The 23,503-nt window shown below is 40.4% G+C and overlaps 1 protein-coding gene across 1 annotated transcript; it reads right to left on the bottom strand.

Moving 5' to 3' along the window:
- Nucleotides 1–292: 292 nt before the first annotated feature.
- LOC308651243 (phytanoyl-CoA dioxygenase, peroxisomal-like) lies at nt 293–23,059 on the bottom strand (the record flags this gene model as incomplete). Its single annotated transcript, XM_081298184.1, has 7 exons — nt 293–466; nt 7,635–7,769; nt 8,521–8,670; nt 15,792–15,960; nt 17,774–17,884; nt 20,047–20,105; nt 22,985–23,059. The coding sequence occupies 7 exons, from the start codon at nt 23,057–23,059 to the stop codon at nt 293–295; spliced, it is 873 nt and encodes a 290-aa protein (XP_081154310.1).
- Nucleotides 23,060–23,503: the final 444 nt, after the last annotated feature.

Genomic DNA, 23,503 nt, shown 5'->3' on the forward strand with positions numbered 1-23,503 from the left:
TGGTATTCTCATGAGCAAGTAATAAAAATTTAAAAAGAACAGAGAAGGTGAAAAAAGAATAAATATTGAAAATTAAAGTTAAGGTTTCAAAAGTTCCCACAGATCTACTAATTAGAACAATCCCATGAAATACAGGATTTGTATAATGAATTCTAACTAGGCAACATATTATATTGTATATAATATGCAAGACACAACTGGAAAAGCAATTGTGTACATAGTAGTTACCAATTCAATTAGATCTAAAAAGAGCTGGATACAGTTCTATTTTTTCCAGAGAGGACAAGAGCCATTAGGTCGTGGCCTGAACTTTGGCCTTCACCTTTGGGTTCTTTAAGCCTTTCCTATGACATTCTTCATCTGTGTCCCAGAGTCCAGAGTCCTGCTCACAGAAGTACCCAGGATCACAGGAAAGGGCAAAGCTGAAGCTCCAAACTTCATATCTGGGGTACACACAGAAGAAAATCTAAAGTCAGACAGAAGCATGTCACAAAACATAGGGGAGGGAGCTGGGAATGTAACTCAATGGCCAAGCACCTGCCTAGCATGCTCCAGGCCTTGAGTGGAGTCCCCTGTACCAGAAGATATTAAAATTAACTCAAAATTGTGTAATAATCCCAATTGTAACATATATCCCTGGGTCCTTAGAAATATAAATAAATGATTAAATGAATGAATTAAGTCAATAAAATAGATGAATAAATAAATGGAGGAGAGGAGCCAAACCTCCTTTACAGAAGAATTCCAAATATTTCCTGTAGATATTTATCTTTGAGGAAGGGGAACATAAATCGTCACTGCTTAATGATTCCTGCCAAGGGATATAGTAGGGAGACTGGGCAGTACATTTACAGGAGGAGACTGAAACTCTACCTAACTCAAGTAATCAATTGATCATGTTATGCTCGAATTCGGGACCCCCAAAAGACCACCAGAGACCCAAGATCGATGTAAGCAGCAAAGAGGTGTTTATTGCAAGATAGCTGGGTCCTCCGTGCACACACACAGCCACTGGTGACCCTGAGAGGCCCCGAGCCCAGGGTTTGCAGCAGTTTTATACATTCTTCGGAGAAGACAGGGACCCCCACATACATCATAGCATCTCTTAGCAAATCATCACACACCGCGGAAAAATCAAATAACAACTCTAAAACATGATTAGCACATTCACTGGTGGGAACAATTTGGGTAAGGATGATTGGTTACTACAAAAGGAGTATTCATTTGAACTGACTGGTTTAAGCCAAGAGGGGTGTTCCTGCTGAACTAGGTGGTTTCCCAACACCATAAACTACTGGGAGGGTCATCTGGCATCCCAGATATTTCCCTGTCTCATGCTGATTGGTGGCTGCTAAGGGGTTGCTATGGATCCCCACCTAGCCTGACTGAGTCAAGGACACCTGGCACAGCAGATCTCTCCTGTTATTTGTAGATAAACAACTCAGCAGGGTGGGAATGTGCCTAGGAGTGCTCTGTGGGTCTTTCCAAGGACAAAGGTGATGTCCCTTCCTTGGACAGGCTTTGCTCTGAGGTAGAGGCTGGTTTTTCAATCAATGTCAAAATCAGTAGTGATAAGCCAAGTTGAACAAATAGTATGTTGTGATATTACCACTTTCCCCTGTGTCTCCTTCCCAAACTAACCAACCTGATTTTCTTTTTAAATGTCTTTCTCTTTTCTTTTTCTACCCTGATTTAATCATGCAGAAAACATCAGAAGAATTCACAGACAGGAACATATGAATCAGAAGAATTCACTGAGAACACCTGAGCAGGCCTCAAAACTGTCCACGACAGCAAAAACATGAAAATGTGGAAAAATCACTAGCATGGCTAACAGTATGGCAATTTCTCACAAACTAAAATCTTCAGAGGTAACCAGGAGGGTACCTCTGAAGCTGTGGCCACACCTAAAGGCTATCCACCAACAGCACGTTGAGCCACTGAGAATATATTCTTTTTTCCTGAAAAATCTGGGCCATGCAAATATGCCCAACACAGCATATTGTGCTGTTGATTCCCTGCAGTCATCCTAGCACATAACCCAATTGTTGACCTGGAGAAGTTAATTGGCTAGGAAGTGGCAGAGCCAGAATGCAGCAGTCTTTCACCTTTCCATGGAAACACTCCCAGACAAAGCAACCACATGGAGGATCATCTGCCCTTTGGGGAGGTAAGATGATTGTCCCAGACTTTGTTTACAAGGCATTCCCCTTAGAGAAAAAACAAAGAAACAAACAAAAAACCCTGCCTGCTTTGTCCCACTTGTGGCCTTTATGCCCAGGGAAGGCAGATTTATAATGGATTGTCTCCCACTCATACCACCAGGTCAGTCCTAGGCCTATCCAAACCTCCAGGCTTAAATCTAACTGTGCCCCAAACAGATTCCATCACCAAGTCATTGTGAAGTCAAGGTCACCTTTCCATTTCTGTGGGAGTCAGGGCTTAGGATGTTATTTTGGTCAAATGTATCAAACCCACATCATCTCACACCCAGCAAGAAGGCTACTGCTGGGCATGGCACACCCCTGTAATCCAGGCTCCCTGGGAGGCTGAGGCAGTCCCATCCCATGTTCAAAGCTAGCCTGGGCAATTTAGCAAGCCCTGTGTCAATGTTTAGAAGAATTAAAGGTGGGGAGGGTCTGCAAAAGTCCCTCATAGTTAAGAGATCTTGTCTAGCAACTGCTACATCCTTGGTTGAGGCCCCAATGTGTGTGTGTGGGGGGGGGGGTAAAATGGCTACTATAAACAAATAGAAAGTCACCAGTGGCTGAAAAGTTATGGAGACTCTGGAAGCCTGCTTCTCCAATAGGTCGGAATATATAATGTTGCAGACACTAGATAAAAGAGTATGGCGATTCCTCAAAAATTAAAGATAGAAATCCCATATGTAAAGATGCAGTGACCCACGCCTTTAATCCCAGTGGCTCAGGAGATATAAGGCAGCCTCAGAAATGTGGTGAGGCTCTCAGCAACTCAGTGAGACCCTGTCTCTAAATGAAATAAAAAGGACTGGAGATATGGCTCAGTGATTAAGTGCCCCTTAATTCAATTCCACCATCCCACCAATCGCCAAGGGAAAAAAAAAAAGAAAAAGAATTTCCATATGATCCAGGAATTCCGATTCTGTAATTGAAAGCCAAAATATACTACAAGGATGGAAAGCAGGTTCTCAAAGAGATATGTGTACATCCATGTTCACAGCAGCACTGTTCACCATCACTTAAAGGAGGAAAGCAACCCACAATGGAGAAGTCAATAAGCAGGGGGCCATATAGACATACCATGGAATATTATTCAGTTTTTAGAAGGATGGACATTCTGACACACGCCACAGCATGGAAGAACCTAGGACATGGTGCTAAGTGAAATAACCTGTCAGAAAAAGACAAATACTTTGTATCTGAGTGTCCCTAAAGTAACCAAATATATAGAACCAGGAGGTAGGATATGGTAGCTCTGGCTAGGGGAAATGGGAAAGGAGAATTAGCATTGACTGGTGCTGAGTGTCAGTTTAATAAGTTGAAAAGAGTTCTGTCAATGGATGGTGACGAGGGCTGCACAGCAGTGTGAATGTACTTAATGTCACTGCTCTACCCACTTAAAAATGGCAAAGATGGCCACGTGTGGGAGCACTTGCTTTTACACCCAGTGACTGGAGAGGCAGAGGCAGAGGCAGGAGGATTGCAATTTCCAGGTCAGCCTGTGCAATTTAGTGAGACCATGTCTCAAAACAAAGAATGCAAAAGGTGGGGGATGTTTGTAAGTGGTAAGTATTGGTTCAATCTCCCATGATGAAAAATACACAAACAAACAAAACCATAAGATGGGTATTTTATTGTATAGATATTTTTATCTCAATTTTATATATTCAAGAGAACACAGGAGTAAAGTGGGAGAGATCCAACAACATTTATGTAAGCAAAGGTCTCTGTCTTTCCTCAACTCTGAGTCCCAAAATTCTTAGAAGGAATTATTGTTTTATTTTGTGCTTTGAGCATAAACTTTTAGATTACTGTCAGGTGAAATTAACCACCTCTCAAATAGATCCCCTTCCACTGAGTAGCCAGGCTTCTCCTCCTGTCCCATCTCTTCATGTTCCAGCATAGGTTGGCTCCCACCCTTCCCAAGGAGGATGCACATGGATGAAAAGCAGCCCTAGTCATCCTGCTGTCATTCCCCTCCCACTACAGAGTGGTCACCTGCAAATTGCTTTGTGAACTAATGGAGTGAAGGAACACAGATGAGATGAGAAATGCCTGTACCTGACAGAAAAGTTGGCTTTCACTCACACATGCACATGGAGACTCAAAATTGTGCCGTTTTCCTTGGTAAAGTTTGGTTTTTCTTTCTTTTTTTAAGTTGTCTATGTACCTTTATTTTATTGATTTATATGTGGTGCTGAGACTCAAACTGAGTGCTTCACACATGCTAGGCAAGCGCTCTGCCACTGAGTCACAACCCCAGCCTGAAGTTTGGTTTTTCCAATCGGGAAGAGTGGGTCACAGGGGTGTACATCTTAAATCACAGCGACTTGAGAGGCCCAAACAGGGAAAGCAAATCCAGGTTGGAAGTAGTTTGAAATGTGTTCTAGATGAAAGCAGTGCTCTCTGCATGCTGTCTGGCTTTCCTTATTTACATTTAGTTCATATCATTCTAGCACCAGTTTCCCTAGGCCCTCTTAATGATTCCCTTGCCTTTGCTCCTTTCCTGCTGGGGCTAAGATTAAATGGGTGCCCCCCTCAATAAACTAACATCCATGGAAACATGTGGGTGTGCTGAGCAGAATGACAAGAAAGGAACTGGTTGATTCTTTCTTAATGAAGCCACAAAATAAGGACCAGGGCTCCTTGCTGCCCTCCACTGGAATAGAAATGGAGTGTTGTGTTGAAATAAATCCCAGTCCAGGCTCACTCCTCATTTAGGCTAAATTATCTTAAAATCTCCCTTTTCTTCAAAACAGCTTAGGTTTCATTCATAAATGCTGAAGGCTTTCAGTTGCCCTGCTTAGGGAGAAGCTTAAGGGAAGATGTCCTTGTCTACATTCCTTAGAAAAAAGGAAAAGATTGGAGAAGATATTTTGTTTTTGAAGGAGGGTAGCGGGAATGAGGACCCATTCTTATTTGGATCATGTGATATCCTTTGTATGCCCTTCACCAAATGTAAATGTACTGAGCATGGTCCTAGATTGGAAGTCTTTCATGAAGTGAAATTAGGAAGTGGAGTGTTTACTAGAACAGAGTTGCTCATCTCAGTGCACACTGCATTTCAAAAAATAAGTAAATAATCAAAGAATAAAATAATCTCCGTACATCCTCCCATTTACTTCAAATCACTTCTAATTAGTTATAGCACCCGTGTGTATAATTTCAAAGAGCTAATTCAGTGCAAGGAACTGATTAAATATACTTAAATCATACATCATCTTTATTAGGTTTCATCCCAAATCAGTTTTTCTAAAAAACAGTAGCATTTCACATAGCATCATTCCACTGCAAAATCAACTCTATGCAATGAAACCCCCAATACCTTTCTTGATTTTGGTAACAAGTATTAGGATAGATTACACTGTTCCAATACGAAAATATTTTCCTCAGAATCCTTGTTTCCTTCAATTTCCTTTAAAGGAGTTATAATTAAGGACTGTTTCAAAGGTTGGTTCTTTCTCCTTTCACAAGTCGTGCTTGAGACATCATAAAATCCTGGAAATAATACCAAACATAGTGAGTGTGTGGAAGACTTCCATTGGTCTATTCCCCATAAGGAATGAGATTTCTAGCCTCTAGAAATGGTTAAATGGTAAACAAAAAGGAAAAAAAAAGCTATGATCATTATATTGATTAGTAAATAAAGCAAGTTCTGGAACTCCAAAAAAATCTCTTGCCAACATTTAAAACAGTGCTAACTGCATGGATGGATCCCCAACCTGTGAGCCTTCTTGATTGCAAGTGATGCATCTGGAAGATGTGATGCTAAGTCACAGCAGTTCACTACCCTTCTCTCTGCTTATCTTTACTTGTCTGAACTACTTTGAGGGCGCATATCTGATGAAATCATAGTAGTGAAAGTGGTGCCATTGTTAACGGTTTCCTTAGGTTTCTGCTTTTTTTTTTTTTTTCTTATGCTTTACTAGAGATGAGAGATGGAACCCAGGGGACACTCTCCACTAATCTACATCTGAGCCCTTTTTATTTTTTCAGGTTCTTGCCAAGTTGCTGAAGCTGGTCTCACTCCCAGTCCTCCTGCCTCAGCCAAGCTATGAAGTAGCTGGGATTACAGGCATGTGCCACAATGCACCCTACACCATTATTAATAAAGCAACAAAGATAATATTATTTTTTTTTATTCTTGAGCAAACAGCAGGGTATGGTGGAAAGAATAATGTCAGAATTAGCTTTCCTCTGAAATCTAGCTCTGTTACTTAGACCAATCTCTGGGACTCTAATTCCTCCTTACAGAGACTGTATAGTACCACTGAGTTCTGGTGAAGAAAATGAGAAAAGGGACATGAAAGTGTTTTTATAACTTAGGATTATAAAATTTGGCATTGTTACTCTATTATTGTATTGTTATTCTAAATGTGCCTGACAAACTCTAACTTATAAAGTACCTAAAATAAATCAGGGTAGTGTTGATTCAGGACAACCTTCAGAAGCTTGAAATGTGATGTACAGTCCAGGACCCCCATCAGATACTAAAGTCCATGGATGCTCTATCCCTTGAATAAAATAATCTCTGTACATCCTCCCATATTCTTCAAATTACTTCTAGATTCGTTATAGCACCTGGTATAATAAAAACAATATCCAGATTACATACACTATTGTTTAGGGAATAAGGATGAGTAAAAAATATCTGTATGTGTTCAGTACAGATGCAATTTCCTTCAAATCTTTTTAGATATCCTGAATATTTTCCAACATTTCAGTTGATTGAATCCCCAATCATGGAGCATTTTCCAAAAAAAGAGACACATTTGTAGGTTCTAAAGGGAGAAGCAAGATTCTCCATCCTAAGGTGTTCTGATGGTTCCCAAAGGCACTATGTGTTGACCTACAGCATCCAGGATAACCCAGAGTTATCATCACACTCAGTCTCTCGGGGGAAGGGACATGCCTGTGCTGTTCATTATCGCATGCAAATGAAATACAATAGGAATAGCTTCTTGGTTCAGAGACTAAAATGTGTGTTTTCTATAAAGTGAAGAGGTTTATTTAATTGCCATGATTGCTAATTTGTCTATTCCTTATCAGCTTCATTGAATATCTACTACTTAACAAATACTTGATGTGTATTAAGTGACGAGTATTAATTAGGAAAGCACTTGAACACTGTCTACTGCCCCCTTAGAGGTGTTTCATCTCTGCTCCATGCACATTATGCCTCTCATTAACACCACATGCAAATTTACTGAAAGGAATATTGATCCCAGAATTGCACTCTGGAGTCTTACCAGATTTTCTAATGGAAATGTTCTTTATCAAGAAAGGAGATCTGATTAAATCCCAAACATTTATGTTTGTTGGAATGTCCTAGAAGGATTCATATCCTACACTCAAATTAAATCAAGGATTAATGAAGTATCTGAGGAAAAAAAATCTGAAACATTTTTACTTGGTCATTTCATGCAAGTGTACCTTCAAATCTGTGCTCTTTGCATCTCCATAAAGTTTTCTTGCTCTTTCTACAACTTCTTTCTCAATATTTTCTTGACTGGTGCCTTTCACATCAATGTAGTGGCAATCAGCACTGACAAAATGGCAGGAAATTACCTGTGCAGAGTGAACATTGTTAATGGAGAAAAGCATCTCATAAATGTCAACAACCAAGCAAGGAGTTTTTCTTGCAGAGAGTAATTATTACACACAGATTTGACTTCTAACCTGCAAGCCCCAGTCCCTGGCATCTAAAATGTCTACCTTGTAGGTCAGCCTCTCCCTGCTGCCCCCTAGCTAAATGCTAATTAAGGAACTATAAAAAACTTTTACCTAGCTATGATTATATTTTTAAAAGGTATATATGAGACAATGGCATAATTGCCTAAATAACCAATCTTTATATTTTTTAAATTTATTTTTCAGTTATAGGTAGGCATAATGTCTTCATTTTACTTTATGTGCTGCCTAGGATCCAACCCTCTGCCTCACACATGCTAGGCAAGTACTCCACCAAGTGAGCTAGAATCCTAACCCCAAATGTGATTATGTGAGTATTTCAGTCCTTGTTTTTGCCTCAGAAAGCAGAAGCTGTGCATTACAAGGTGAGCTACTGCTCTGAAACAATTCCACATATGACCAACATTCAAGAGGAACAGGTTTAGGATCCTGAGGACACCTGGCTTCTAACTAAGTGAGGAAACAAACAAACAAACAAAAAAAAATAGGAAATATTCTTTCTGGTATGTAAACTGGAAAATACAATCCAGTTTAGTTAAAAGTCATAAATCTTTTACATATTACTATACATATAATTTCTGTTTTGAACCCATTCACCTTTCAAAACTGGAGCAATGTGAATGCATACTTTCCTGAATCCTTGAGTTCGGTTCCGGCCAGATCCATGGATGAGCAAAGGATGAAAAAAGACAGTGTCTCCCTTCTCCATCACAAGGTGCACTCGGGCACAGTCTTGGTCATGGTCCTGGATCCCATGGTACATGGTGTTAACTCCACCCTGGAACACATAAGACAGGCACAGTCTACACTGGAGGAAGCACCAAAATGAACCCTTTGTGCATGACTCCGCAGGGACAGCAAGGGTTCTTTGACTTCTACCAAGAGGAAAACTTATCTAAGTTAAATTCTGAAATTATAAAAGATGCATGAGTCTGTCATACGTCTGGTTTTTGAAAGTCACAGATCCTAGGGTATAGTGGTGCACACCTGTGATCCCAGCTACTAGGGAGGCTGAAGTCAGGCATCCCAAGGTCAGGACAGCTTAAGTAAATTCACCAAGATCCTGTCTCAAAAAGAGTTTTTACAAAGAGATGAGGATGTAGCTCAGTGATGGAGGGCTTGCCTAGAATGTGCACGGCTTTGAGTTTGAACCCCAGCAATGCAAAAAATTAAGGTCACAGGTTAGTAATTAATTCACTCATTTTTTGACCAAATGAAAATTTTGAATTTTACCTACACTTCCTCATTGAATTATAAGTAATTGAGATCATCTTCGCCTCTTGTGATGAATGCAGGTGAACACTTTTCTCTTAGGCATTTCCAGCCTCAATCTTAACATCCTTGCCCCAGCCTGACATTCACCTCACCTAGAATTTTGTTCACATCATTCTTGTATTACTTAAGGTATCTTAGCCTAATTATTCCCCCCAAAATAGAATGGTGAAAAGGCTCAATTTTTCTGAGCTCAAAGGACTTATGTCATATTCAGTGTACAAAGAGAATAGTAAGTTTAAATATTGTTTATTGATAACTATTTCCAAAGGTAGTCATAACTCAAGAAAATGTATTATATCCTTATTAAAGAAATTAAAGTGAGAAGTGACTACAGATGATGAGCCTTTAAGCATCTGGGCAGAAGTGTCCCATTTCTTATGCTAAAAGTATTCTTTTGGGAAATGACCATCATCCTACTGCAGAACATGGTAACTTTGACCCAGTATAATGGATACATTGTCAGTTTCATTGGATTAAGACATGCCAAAAATAAAGGGGCTTCTGGTAGATGATGGTGTGTCTAGGGATGATTGATCTGTGGGATGGCAGGGGAGGTGGAGACTCTCATTCGCCAAGTAATGCTTCCTAAGCAATATTGTCTAATAGGATGGTGGCTTGGATGGGATTAAAGTTGGAAGAAGAGGGCTGGGGTTGTAGCTCAGTGGTAGAGCCCTTTTCTCGCAGGTGCGATGCACTGGATTCGATACTCAGCAACACATTAAAAAAAATAAGCAAATAAAATAAAGATATTGTGTCCATTTACAACAAAAAATTGAAATAAAATAAAGTTGGAAGAACAAACAAGCAGCACCAAATGGCTGCTGCGATTCTCTGAGGCCATCAGCCTGCCCTTTCACTTCAAAGCAGATTCTGCCAGTGATTCATCAGGGATTTCAGGTTCTTCTGATCTTGCACAGAAAATCCTGAGAATCTCCTCTCTACCTCTAGGCTTCTAGACCTCAAACAGTGAGAACACGTTTTTGAAGAATGAATTGGATCCCATCATTCATGGGTGCAGAGGCACCTTAATAGCTCCGCAGCATCAACATTTGAATGCATATACAAACTATTGTTCAGTCCTGCAACAGAATACTACTCAGCAATGGAAAGGAACAAAGAACAAGCTATTGAGAGACATGTCAGCTTTGGTGAACTTCAAAATAACTATGCTGAGCAACAGAAGCCACACACCCCCAAAAGGTGTATGCCATAGGATTATACTTATATAACATTTTATAAAATTCAAAGTAAACAACAGGATCGGAAAGTAACTCAGTGGTTGCTTGGGGAGGGTATCAATGGATTCTTTTGATTGTGGGACCAGGTGTGGATGGCAATATCATCAAATTATATGCTTAAAATATGTACATTTCTTAATTGAGACTTATTGCTGAAAAACACTTTAGTTACAAAATGAAAGTTCTTCCAGCTTCCTAAAAAGGAAGCACCCCATTCTCCATATATAACCTCGAGACTCACTGTTAAAATCCATCTTAATCAGATCCTAATGTACATTTTTAGGCTCTTCTCCCCTTCTAAGTCCCAAAATGTGCCACTAGCACCCAGCCTATCTGGAATGTGAGCATCTTCCATCTTTCCTCCTCCTTAGCCAGGTTCACACTTGCCCTTGACTTGATGCCTCTATAGAGAATTTCTGGGGTAGGAAATTCTACCTTGTCCTTCAAGGCTCAGCTCAATCTCCACCTCCACCCCTGAGCCTCTGCTGGTACTCACAGGGGCAAAGAGACAATCCCTCCCTCCCTTCCTCTACTCTAAGTGTCTTCAGTCAGTGGGCACGTCACAAACACCAGAGTTGAAGGGTTGATGCCTGACCTCTGCCATTAGGCCTCGCCATCTCAGATCCTAGGCAGCTCCTACTCAAGTGTCCGTACTGGCTGGCCTTCACACATATGATGAAAGAACAAATATAATGAATATTTGATCTGATGTCCTTGAACTCCACCTGATCCCAATTGCAAATTTCAGGACAATGATTTGCTGAGAAAGGAAAACAGTCTCTTTTCCAAGTTTTGACAAAAATTACAACAGGGAAAGAGATTCTGATGCAGACTCAGTGGTAAGACAGACCTACCTCCCACTGGGGGTAGTCATGTGGCTTCAGGGGAAGTTTGTGGGTGCCTGGGAGGACAGCCAGACAGCCATTGTTCCGGTCAGTGTGTTCCATGGCAGTCCAAGCACAAACAATGAGATTGCTGGGCCGGAAGGGGAAATAGTGCAGATCCTGGTGCATGGGGTGCCGGGAAGTCTTCTTGCCTGAAATGAGCCTGCTGTCAAAAGGGGTTCAAGCCTCATATTTATTATTCTTTGCCTGAATAAACAACACATTGACCTTCTCCTGAAAAAAAATAACCATATCAAACACTGTGAAAAAATCTGTCTGAAGGGACAAGTTCCACACTGAAATAGCAGTCAAGATGGTGCTCGGAATCTATACTTGTCTTCTGAGTTTCTGGTTGCTGGGTGCTTACCCTCTTTTCTAGGGATCTGCATATACACCATCGTCTCTGTTTTGCTTTATTCCTTTATCACTCTATATATTTGGCACAGAGGTAGCATGCAATAATTATTTTGTTAAAAATGCTGGACTAATTAAATTAAATTAAACAGAATGTTACAATTATGTTTGAAGTTTCTTTATTTTGTTCTCCTTCAGGATTTTGTTGTTTTGTATTTTTGTGGCAGGGGTCTGAGTTTCAGTCTCATAAGAATAGTCTCAATGAGTATGGGGGATTGAACCCAGGGGTGCTTCACTACTGAGCCACATCCCCAGCCATTTTTATTTTTTATTTAGAAACAGGATCTTGCTAAGTTAGTTAGAGCCCTGCTAAGTTGCTGAAGCTGGCTTTGGAGCTGAGCTTCTCCTGCTTCAGCCTCCCAGGTGCTAGGATTACAAAGTGCAATACAGATCCCAGCTGAGGTCCCCTTCTATGTGGCTGATGCCATAAACAGTTCCCTTAGAGGTCTTACTTGACAGAGCAATAGTCATCCTGTGTCCAGTCAAGGTCCAGTCAGAAACAATAACCACATAGACATTTTCCCAGCTTTGTTCTAGGCACTTGGTTTCCAGACCACCTCCCCTCAAAAGGAAGGACATCATGGAGGAAGACATCCTATCACTTAAACCTCTCCCAGCTGTCAGAAGGAAGAAAAAGTACACAGGGATAAAATCTTCTCATGGCTGATTTCTGCTGTGTTGTAAAAGGATCTCTTGGTGTGGTCCAAGAGCCACCTGCAGTAGAATCTCTGGAGGTGGGTATTAAAAGGCAAACACCTTGGATCCACTTGCAGAATCAGTGTCACTGTGAGAATTTAGAATCTAGGATTTGGCGAGCATAAGGCACCACCAGGACTTGAATGAGACTTATAGTCAAAGCTTTTGTCCTGTTACTAATATGATGTCTTCAGATCAGGAATGCAGAATCCAACAGGCTAAAAATGGCTGGTGAAGATTAGGGATGTTGAATAGAAGGAGTCTATGATATAAGAACAGTCACATTTCTTAAACTGTCATTTCAGAGAACCATTCATTGGAAGAGTTACAATAACCCTAAAAGCAACAGCTGAAATCACTTTTACTTTAACATTGATATAACATGAGCTATAATAAGACTTAGCAGCACTCACATTCACTCAATCCAAAGTTTGACAGTTACACATATGAATGATTCTAGAACATCACGTTTACCTGTGTTAATTAAACTATCTTTTTGTCTTCCCTCTGTTTAACAAATAAGAGCCCTTTACCCGTATCTGGAGGTTTGTTAATCAGCATTGTGTGCATAGCCATAATATTGGGTCCAGTGAAGCACTCCACATACTTCAGAATCTGGGAAAAGGAGAAGGAAAAACAAACCCATTGGAAATCAGAAATGCAGACAAGAGGCATAAAATGTCCACACAAGAAACAAAATGGCAACAATTTAAACATTAATTGGTATTTCACAACACTGTTGACAAAAAATGGAAATCTTGGAGTTAGAAATCATTCCAGATCTCCAATACACAGCATGCAATGGGAACTTTTTGAGCAAGCTTGAAGTGTAACCTTTCTCTTTTGCCCTACAAAAAAGATAAGGGTTTCTAGGAGGTATCAACTAGGAAGCCCAGGATCAGCTCTTCTGCTAACCAAAGCGACAGAGGGTGGCCCAAATAGAAGGCAGTGTCTCCCTCCTCCTGGGAGACTCTGCATAAGAAGGGTCCATCATGACTTGGGGCTGTCAGAGGACCACTTTCAAAATATGTGGCCACTCCCTCAACAATTCTTCCCTAAGGTTCATGAACCAGGCAGAGTATTGGCCAGTAGGGGGCTCAAAAGTGAACTAGAAAAGGAGGTCTCTGTCCCCATGGAGTTTGAGTCTCCGCTGAAAGAAAAATAGAACATCTGAAAGTCAAGGATGGTAGTACTTCATCCACCAAGAATTGCCTTGGCTTCAAGTTCTGTGAGCACTTGCCGACTTCATTCCCATCACAGCACTGGAGGTTGACTCACTGATGGTTGGGGATCATTTCCCCTGGGCCTTCTCTCCATGGGCTGAACAGTCCATCACAGGTGATTTACCTGTGCAGTCTGAAAGAACGATCAAGGCTTGCCTTTGGAGAAAATGCCCGGTTACTGAGGAACAGCTATGCATATTTATAGAGCCCGGGGTGATTTGACAGTTATGACAGTTTAAAGGTTGAAGGGTTTGACAGTTGGCATGGGTGCTTTTTGATTGGTGGGTAAGGATCATGTGAGCCAGCAGGGCTAATCTGATTGGTGGGTAAGGATCAAGTGAGCCAGCAGGGCTCACCATTGGATGGCAGGATCATGTGAGCCACCAGGGCTCACCATTGGACAGCAGGATCTTGGGGAATGGGGAAATTAGTCTTTGGAGCCTGTGCAACTCCCAACAAAGTCTGTCTTCAGGAGTCAAACACTCTGACGGCATTTGGTGATGGTTTTTCATAAGTGCTATATAGAATGTCTCTTTCAAATCATTTTAAACAAATGGTTAGGAAACCATGGTGCTCAAAGGTGGGAGTGTATGAACAAACTTGAGGATGCAGGAGCTAATTCCTGAAGAATGTACAAAGAGCTCACAGCAAGTGAGGCTGGGTAGAGAGACTTCTTCTCATGTTGTACTCTCCTGATCTACTTGAAATACGAATTACTTAAATTCTCTTGAAATACGAATTACTCTTTTTTGTTTATGTATTTATTCTAATTAGGTACATATGACAGCAGAATGCATTTTGATTCATCATACACAAATAGAGAACAACTTTTCATTTCTCTTGTTGTACCCGATGTAGAGTTGTACCATATGTATGGTTATACATGTACCTAGGGTAATGATGTCCCTCTTATTCCACCAACTTTCCTGCCCCCATACTCCCTCCCATTTGTCCAAAGTTCCTATGTTCTTCCCATGCCTCCCCCCCGCCTCCATTTTGGATCAGCATCCACTTATCAGAGAGAGCATACGGCCCTTGGTTTTTTGGGATTGGCTTACTTTGCTTAGCATGATATTCTCCAACTCCATCCATGAAATATGAATTACTCTCAAAGAAAAATAATTTTTAAAAATGAATTTAAGCCAGCCATAGTGATGTAGGCCTGTTATCCCAGTTGCTCAGGAGGCTGAGGCAAGAAAATCATAAGTTCAAAGTCAGCCTCAACCACAGCATGACTGATATCTCAAATCAAACAATAAATAGACTGAGGGTGTAGTTCAGTAATAAAGTGCCACAGAGTTTACTCCTTAGCACTATATATAAACAAGGTAACATAAAACATAATTTAAATTTAAAAGCAAATTCATGTTCTTTATGATATGCTGATGCTGACTCACAATAGGCGGGGAGAAAAAGAGTGTAGCTTCCCTGAATTGGGACAAAGAGGAATGTGGGAAAAAAGGTGATGGGAATAGGAAAACAATAGAATGAACTGGACAGAACTTTCCTATGTTCATATATGTATACACAACCAGTGTAACTCTACATCATATATAAACACGAGAATGGGAAATTAAACTCCATATATGTATGATATGTCAAAGTACATTCTATTGTCATATACAACTAAAAAGATTAAATAAAATAAATAAATAAAAGCAAATTCATAACTCAAATGACAAGCTTCATAAACCAATAGAAGAATGAATGAATGGATAGATTTACACTAGTTTCACACCTGTTGATATTTACTTTTAATAGAGCCCTTGCTGTTTATTTCCTGTTTTTCTTAACAAAAGATAATTAACATAATCCGTAGTGGTGTTTCTCAGTCTTGGTGCTATTGGTATCTTGGTTGGGATCATTCTTGGGGAGAAAGTTCTTTTGTGCATCATAGGATCTTGGGCCCTATTGCCAGCATCTGTTGCCACTACCCACTAGAAGCCACTATTGCATACTCCCCCACTGTTGTAACTACCAGAAAATCCTGGAAATAAGGAAAGTCTTAAGACACTGACAGTATCCACTGGAAGACAAAATTCCCTCCAGCTCAGAACACCACTCTAGCACCATGTGTGGAAAAGGGTTAAATTCAGTACAATCACCAGGTCTGGGGAAGACATGCAGGCTGGCTATGAAGGAGAAACCAAAACAAGATCAGTCTCTAACCTCTGGGAGAGTGCAGTATCTGAAGAGCTCCTTATCATCATGCAAATTCTGAACCTTCACGATTGTTTTCTCACTTGGAATGCATCCTGATTTTGCAAGGGACACATCTCTCATGACCATTAGTCCTGCTGGTTTCGACTCCTTTTTGCAGATTTTTTCAAATTCAACCCTAGAAAATTAAATTACAAACAATGTCATGACCTCTGCTCCAAGCCCCTGGTTGGCCTGGACCTGTGCAAAGATTGGCAGGTACAGGAGTAGTTTCTCTCTATTTCGTCAGCCCTCAGGCCTAGTAGAATAATTTTCATGTGAGTGAAGAGAAAATGGCCAACTCAGAAATCGTGGCCTCCTAGCTGGAATCCACTACCAGGATGAAAATGTTGCTTGGCTTAACACACCAGGGGGGAAATTGTTTCATAATTACATTGTAATAATATAGGCTAAGTATCCCTTATCTGAAATACTTTGAAGTATTTCAGATTTTTTCTTTTTGGATTTTGTTATATTGGCTTATACATAATGAGCTGATTGTGGTGGCTCAGGCCTCTAATCATAGAGACTCAGGACAGGAGACTGCAGGATATAAGTGTGAAGCCAGCCTAATCAATTAAGCAAGTCTCTCTTTCAAAAAATATATATATGAAAAGGTCTGGGATGGACTTCTGTGGTAAAGCTCCCCTGGGTTCAATCCCCAGGACTGAAAATAATGATAATGAAGATGATGATGATGATGATGATGATGATAAAATAGTAATGAGATGCCCTAAAGATGGGACCCACGGCTCATCACAGAATTTATGTTTTCTATATGCCATATATACATAGCTTGAAGGTAACTTTATACAATAGTTTTAGTGTGAGTGTGTTGTGACCATGACCATCACATGGGGTCAAGTGCAGAATTTTCCTCTTGTGACATCATCTTGGTGCTCAATGATTTGGATATGGAATTTTCATGTTAAGGATGCTTGGCCTGTAGTAGCAAATACTCCTGTAACAACTACCTGATGCAAGGCCCTTTTCATGGTACTCTCCACATATTTTACCTTTTTTGTCCTATCAATAATGCTAGGAGATCAGTACTATTATTATGGACATTTTACAGAGGAGTACTCACAGGTATGGAAAATTAAGGTGACTGCGTGGGACATGCCACCTGTGTAGGACACACCATATTAAGAGGTAGAACTGAGATTAAGGACAGAAAGTCATAAGAGGTTGTAAGGGGAATGGGAAAATAAACAATTAGAAAAATGAATTACAGTAGATGGGGTAGAGAGAGAAGATGGGAGGGGAGGGGAGGGGGGATAGTAGAGGATAGGAAAGGTAGCAGAATACAACAATTACTAATAGGGCATTATGTAAAATTGTGGATGTGTAACCGACGTGATTCTGCAATTTGCATTTGGGGTAAAATTGGGAGTTCATAACCCACTTCAATCTAATGTATGAAATATGATATGTCAAGAGCCTTGTAATGTTGTGAACAACCAATAAAAAAAAAATAAACAAAAAAAAAAGAAGGACAGAAAGTCTGGCATGCTCCTAAACACATCCCAACAAAACACATCACTTAAAAATACATGAACTTGCAGAGGCTAATCTAACTTATATTCCCATTACATACATATAATGCATAGTATATCAATTTTTATTCATGCATTATAATTACAACTAATAATTATATCATTGTGGTATATTCATACCGGCACATAGTATTCTTGGGTCATCTCCCCTTTCTCTCTCCTCTTCTACCTCCCACAGAACTTGTTGATGTACTCTATTGATCTCCCTTCTATTTTCATGAGACCTCTTTTACCCCTTTCTTCTCTCTAGTTTCCACGTGAGTGAACACAATAACCCTTGACTCTGAGTCGGCCTATTGATCTTAACATGATGTTGTCCAGTTTCATCCATTTTCCTGCCAATGACATAATTGCCATAATACACATTTTGTAAAATAACCAAGAGTTTTACTTTACCTAAAGCGGTCAATATCAGCATCAGATACTAGATTTTTAATAACAAGAAATCCATTTTCTTCATAAAATTTTCTCTGTTCCAGGCTTAGCACATTATTATCCAAAGTATACCTACAGGACAAAAGGGCACTAAATAAGTCCAAACTTAATTACAACCTACCTTTATGTACCAAGAATCCAAGAAATGAGATATCCTATATCCAATACTTCTAATTGTAGGTCTTTAAGAACATGATCTTAAAATGTTTGAAAAACTTCAGGTCCAAAACATTCACAGTGGTCACCAAATGTACAGTCATGGGAAAAATATTAACTCATCACATTATATCCACTCAGTGGAAAATGACTCAGGCATTAAAACTGAAGGAAATGAATGTGTGGAAAATGGTCATTATAATAAAATATGATTACAATGATGTAAATATGACACTACTTCTGCAAAGGAGACTGCTGAGAAATACACCAAAAAGATTTTTAACAGTGATTGCCTTTCAATAATGCAATTATGGGTGATTTTTTGAATTCCCTCCTTTTCTGATTTTTAAATTTGTTCTGGGTGCATGTACATAGTTTTCAGTTGGAAAATTAATTCAAGAAATTTCATGGTTTCAATTCAATCAATACATTCTCAGAAATAATCAAAATAACAAAATCCAAATAAATATACAACATATCAGCAAATGAGGTGGAACTGTAAATAGGTGCAACTACTATGGAAAACAGTATGGAGATTCCTCAGAAAACTTGGAATGAAACCACCATTTGACCTAGTCAACCCAATCCTAAGTTTATACCCAAAGCACTTAAAATCAGCATACTACAGTGATGCAGCCACATCAATGTTTACAGCAGCCGGATTCACAATAGCTAAACTATGGAACCAACCTTCCCTTCAACAGATGAATAGATAAAGAAACTGTGGTATATACACGCAACGGAATATTACGCAACCTAAAAGAAGAATGAAATTATGGCATTTTCCAGTAAAAAGATGGAACTGAAGATTACCATGCTAAGCAAAATAATCAAATCCCAAAGAACCAAAGAATAAATGTTTTCTCTGATATGTGGATGCTAATTCACAATAAGGGAGAGGGGGAAGAATAGAGGTATTTTAGACTAGACAGAGGAGGGTGCAGGGAGGGGCAGAGGCATGAGGGTAGGAATGATGGAAAAATGAATCAGACATTATTACCCTATGTGTAATATGATTACATGACCTGTGTAACTCTACAACACGTGCAACCACATGAATGAGAAGTTATACTCCATTTATGTATGATCTGTCAAAATGCATTTTACTGTCATGTATAACTAATTAGAACAACAACAACAAAGAGAAATCACAATATTAAAAAAGATATCAGCAAATAAAATCACCCAACACCTCTCATAAGACTGAAATTGTGGCTGTAACAATATTTATGTAGGTCAAGGTTTTCCCCTAAGGTGACATTAGAATAAAACTTGCCTGACACAGTAGTAAACACTTATAATCCCAGGGACGCAGGAGGCTGAGGCAGAGTTGCGTGTTCCAGGTTAACCTCAGCAACTTAGTGAGGCCCTAAGGAACTTAGCCAGATCCTGTCTCAAGATTAAAAAAAAAAAAAAAAAGTACTGGAATGCAATGTTGAATGGGTTTGGGTTCAATCCCCATCAGTAAAAAAAAAAAAAAAAAAAAAAAAAAAACCTAATAAACCTATGTTTGTAATTTCAGCAACTCAAGAAGCTGAAACAGAAACATTGCTAAAGCCAAGGAGTTCATACCAATTTAGTGAAATCCAAAAAAAAAAAAAAAGACAAAGAGAAAAAAGTATAATGAAAACAAAAAATTCTAGCTAATATATTAATTTAACCAAAGGATAAGCTAATTTAGTTGTAATAAAACATACTTACTTTTGTGTGTGTGTGTGTGTGTGTGTGTGTGTGTGTGTGTGTGTGCTGGGGATTGAACCCGGGGCCTTGTGCATGCGAGGCAAGCACTCTACCAACTGGGCTATATACCCAGCCCCCATGCTAGTATTTTCAAAACTCAGATTATATATTTTCTGGTATTTTTCCTTTTTTCTGAAGTTTAGAAAAAATATAGAAAAATTAAAGACAAGATCTTCAAAAGCATCCACAGTTCTAATTAATTAGAACAAATCCTACAAACAAAGCATTTGTATAATGAATTCAAACAGGCAATACATATTTTATATCAGATCTAAATTACCACTAGAAAAGCATTTATATACATAGTAGAGTTACCACTTAAAATGACATCTACTTACTGGAATTGCCGAGGATGGAAAATGGCAGGGGCAATAGGCTCTGAAGTATGAGTAGCTACCTAGCGTGTGAATTAAGGCAAATAAAGTAAAATTTGGGAGACAACCTTGTCTAGAAACTGCCTGCTCTGAGGTGGTTCTCTCAGGAAAGGAGTTCCCTAAACAGACACCAGATGCTAGGGTTTCCCACATCACCCTGACAAGTACACACTGCTGCTTTAAGTCCTTTCATTTATATCCCACAGTCTAGTCTAATTTTAAATATGTGTAAGAACTAAAAATTCTTTTTCTAAAATCTCTTTTCCAAACTGTAACTATAGATTATTGACACAATATCTCATTGTTTCTATTATTTTCTCATTGTTTCTTTAGTTAAAACAGTTCCTTTCAGAGTGTCACTTCTCATGAATAGGTTATCATTTCTTAAGTGACATCTCTATCAAATGTGATGACAGTGTCATAATCCAGGAAGAATACAAGCCAAGAGTCAGAATTATAAGCTCCTGTCTGCTCTTTCAGAGGGGTTAACACCCTGCCTGAGTCAAAGTCTCTCAGCAAATTGTCATTGCCAAGACACTCAGATCTCAGACTCTAGACCAATGTTCTTGTTGCCTCTCCTCTATTCCTGTAGCATGTTTTCTTTGTTATTGTTGTTCTTGGGGAAATTTTAATGATATGGAAATGTTTATAAGCTAAGGTTAGGTGAAAGCAATGCATACACAAAACTCATACAATATATTCCTGGGTTTTAATACTATGCATAGGAAAGGAAAACACCAACAAGTTTAAGATTTGTCAATGGTGGAATAATGACTTACATGTATTTAATTTCCCCTCTCTACTTGTCTTCATGTTAAAAAAAAAAAAACTTGACATTTTACACTTCAAAAATGATTAGTCCTTATTCCAAAATCTACCATTCTAAGAAACAATGGAAGCTGGAGAAAAACTGTCACGAATCTTTAAGAAGTCTAAGACTAAAGGAAATATTCACTATACTTCTTTTCCAGTGTTGTCCAAGATCAAAGCCACCAGGCACTTCTGGCTATTTAAGCTGAAATTAATTGAATGCCAAAATGAAGTCCCTCACCTGCACTCATCCTAATTTGACCCATTTCAACAGCTCAATAGCCACATGTGGCTGGGGCTACTATATAATACAATCCAGGCATGAAATATTTCATCACAGAAAGCCAAACTCAACAGTTCTGATATGGAAAAATCCATCAAAAAACGAATCTCTAAGCTCAGCAATAGCAGGGTCAGAAAATCCAATTAAAAAATATTAAGAGGGATGGGATTTAGCTTAGTGGTAGAACACTTGCCTAACATGCACCACACCTTGGATTCCATCCCCAGAATGACAGAGATGAAAAACAAAGCAATTAGAGGTTGAACCAAGAAATACCAATTATACTCCTAAATATATCCAGTCCCAGTGTATCACAACTCTCAGCATTTAGTGCCAGGTTTGTGTTATCGTGACTCAGTCACATGTGAGGTTGGTCTCCCACAATTCAGCCTGCATCAGAAACAGAACATAAAAGAGACTTAAGAGAAGCCTCTAGATTCTGATTCTGCAGTCTGAGTTGAATTGAGCCTTAGAATTTGCATTCCCCATCACTCCTGGGATGAAACCCAGGGCCCTGCAGTACTAGGTAAGTCTTCTATCACCAAATTAAACCCACTGAGCTAACTTGCACAGCAAAATTCCTTTTCTAACAAATTCTTCTGACAAATTCCCAGGGTACCCAGATGCCACTGCTCAATGGACCACACTATGACAAACACTGGTATAGTTAAATAGTTCAAATGTTTAATCTCTTCTCACTGTAAAATGAGCTGACATCCTCTCCTGGAGTCTCTTTACCACTTTACCATCCTATGGACAAAGTTTAAACTGGCAATGTTCTTCCATGTTGCTGCTTGGAAACCCACTGGGAAGAGCAACACTGAAAGTCCAAGACACAGCTATTAGACTCAACCTTAGGAGAGATGTCAGGATGTTAACAAAAAGCAGAAAAAAAAAAAAAAAGAAGAAAGGCTACTGGCCTAAAGAAAAACTCCAGGCAGTTCCTATAGAGCTTCCCAAAGCACTCTCTGAATGAGAAGGCTTAAACTGAGCAGGCAAAAGCAGTTCAAGAAACACTCACACATTTCTGGATCTGCTCCTCCCCTATAAGCCTGGCACACACACCCTGCTGGCATTCACTTCTGAAGACTCAAGGACAACCCAGGCACTAGATTCTAAGTCCTTTTCCAAACATCAGCGCAGACTCTCCTAGGGTCCCCAGGTCACCAGACGCTGCCACAGAGCACAGAGCTCCACTAGCAAGGGGAGCAACCAGAAGCACAGGCTGAGAGAGGGTTTCACCTCCAGATGGTGGTCCAGAGCAGCACCAGTGTGCCTAGCTCTCACCCTCTCAGAGGACTTGTGTCCTCTCTACAGGGGATTCTAGTGACCTGTCCTCTAAGCCCCTTCCAGTCAGCTCTATGCTTCTGTTTACAGTGTGATTGTCCTGGGGCATTTCTTGGTCTCCAGCTGTTCCCTCACAGAGGTCCTGCACAACCCAATACAGAAAATGACAAGGCAGCTGACTATGGCAAAGCCTCTTCTGGGATCCACCTCTGGCCCTAAGAAGGACCAGAAAGGTGGAGCAACCCCATGGCTGCCATGGAAACCAGGACAGTCCTGTATCCAATCGCCAGGAAAGAAGCCTTTGACAGGGTGGGGGTCACCAGAACTTGGAGATCCAGCCTCCACCTCGCTCCCAGGCGCCTCTTTGAGATATAACCTTTGCAATAGCAGCTCAGAGGACCAAAAAGGGCAAGCGAAGTGACCCTCCTGCGCCCTGGAGGCCACCACCTAGGCCTGGGCCACCCCCAAGGACTAGGCTGCTGTGCTCCACCTGGAGGGAGCCCAGCTCAGCCCAAAGGATACCACAGCCCCAGCGGAAGAGCGGCCGAGGTGCCCAGGAACCATCCGCAGGCAAGTGGCGGCCCGCTGCTGCTCCATGGTGGCGGAGAGGACACCCACCTGCGGGGCCCGCGCTCCACTTCATTTCAGGGCCGCCCCGCCTCCTGGCGAGAGAGGGAAGGCGCAGCAGCCCGCGCGACTCCGGGGCTCCGCCTCCCGGGCTGGGCGGAGAGACTCCCAGGGCCCCCGGGTCAGCTGGGTCCCTTGGCACCTGGGCTCCTTCTTCTCCTGCGCGCTGTTTCTAATCCACAGGGACCCTCCCTAGATGACCAGAGCAACGCTCATAACTTCATAGCTTCAGTCCATCAACAACCAAGCCTCCTTGGGACTCTTCTCTCCACTGTTAAACCAGTAAAATCCAAAGGTTTATCCCTAAAAATCGATCATACTGTTCCAAAGAGATTTAATGTAGTGAGTATCCAGGCCACAATATTAGTTTGGCTGGTTCCCCCTCCCTCCCTTTTTAAATGTATTAAATAAATG

The sequence above is a fragment of the Spermophilus citellus genome, assembly GCF_964194105.1.
Source record: "Spermophilus citellus genome assembly, chromosome: 6".
NCBI lineage: Eukaryota > Metazoa > Chordata > Mammalia > Rodentia > Sciuridae > Spermophilus > Spermophilus citellus.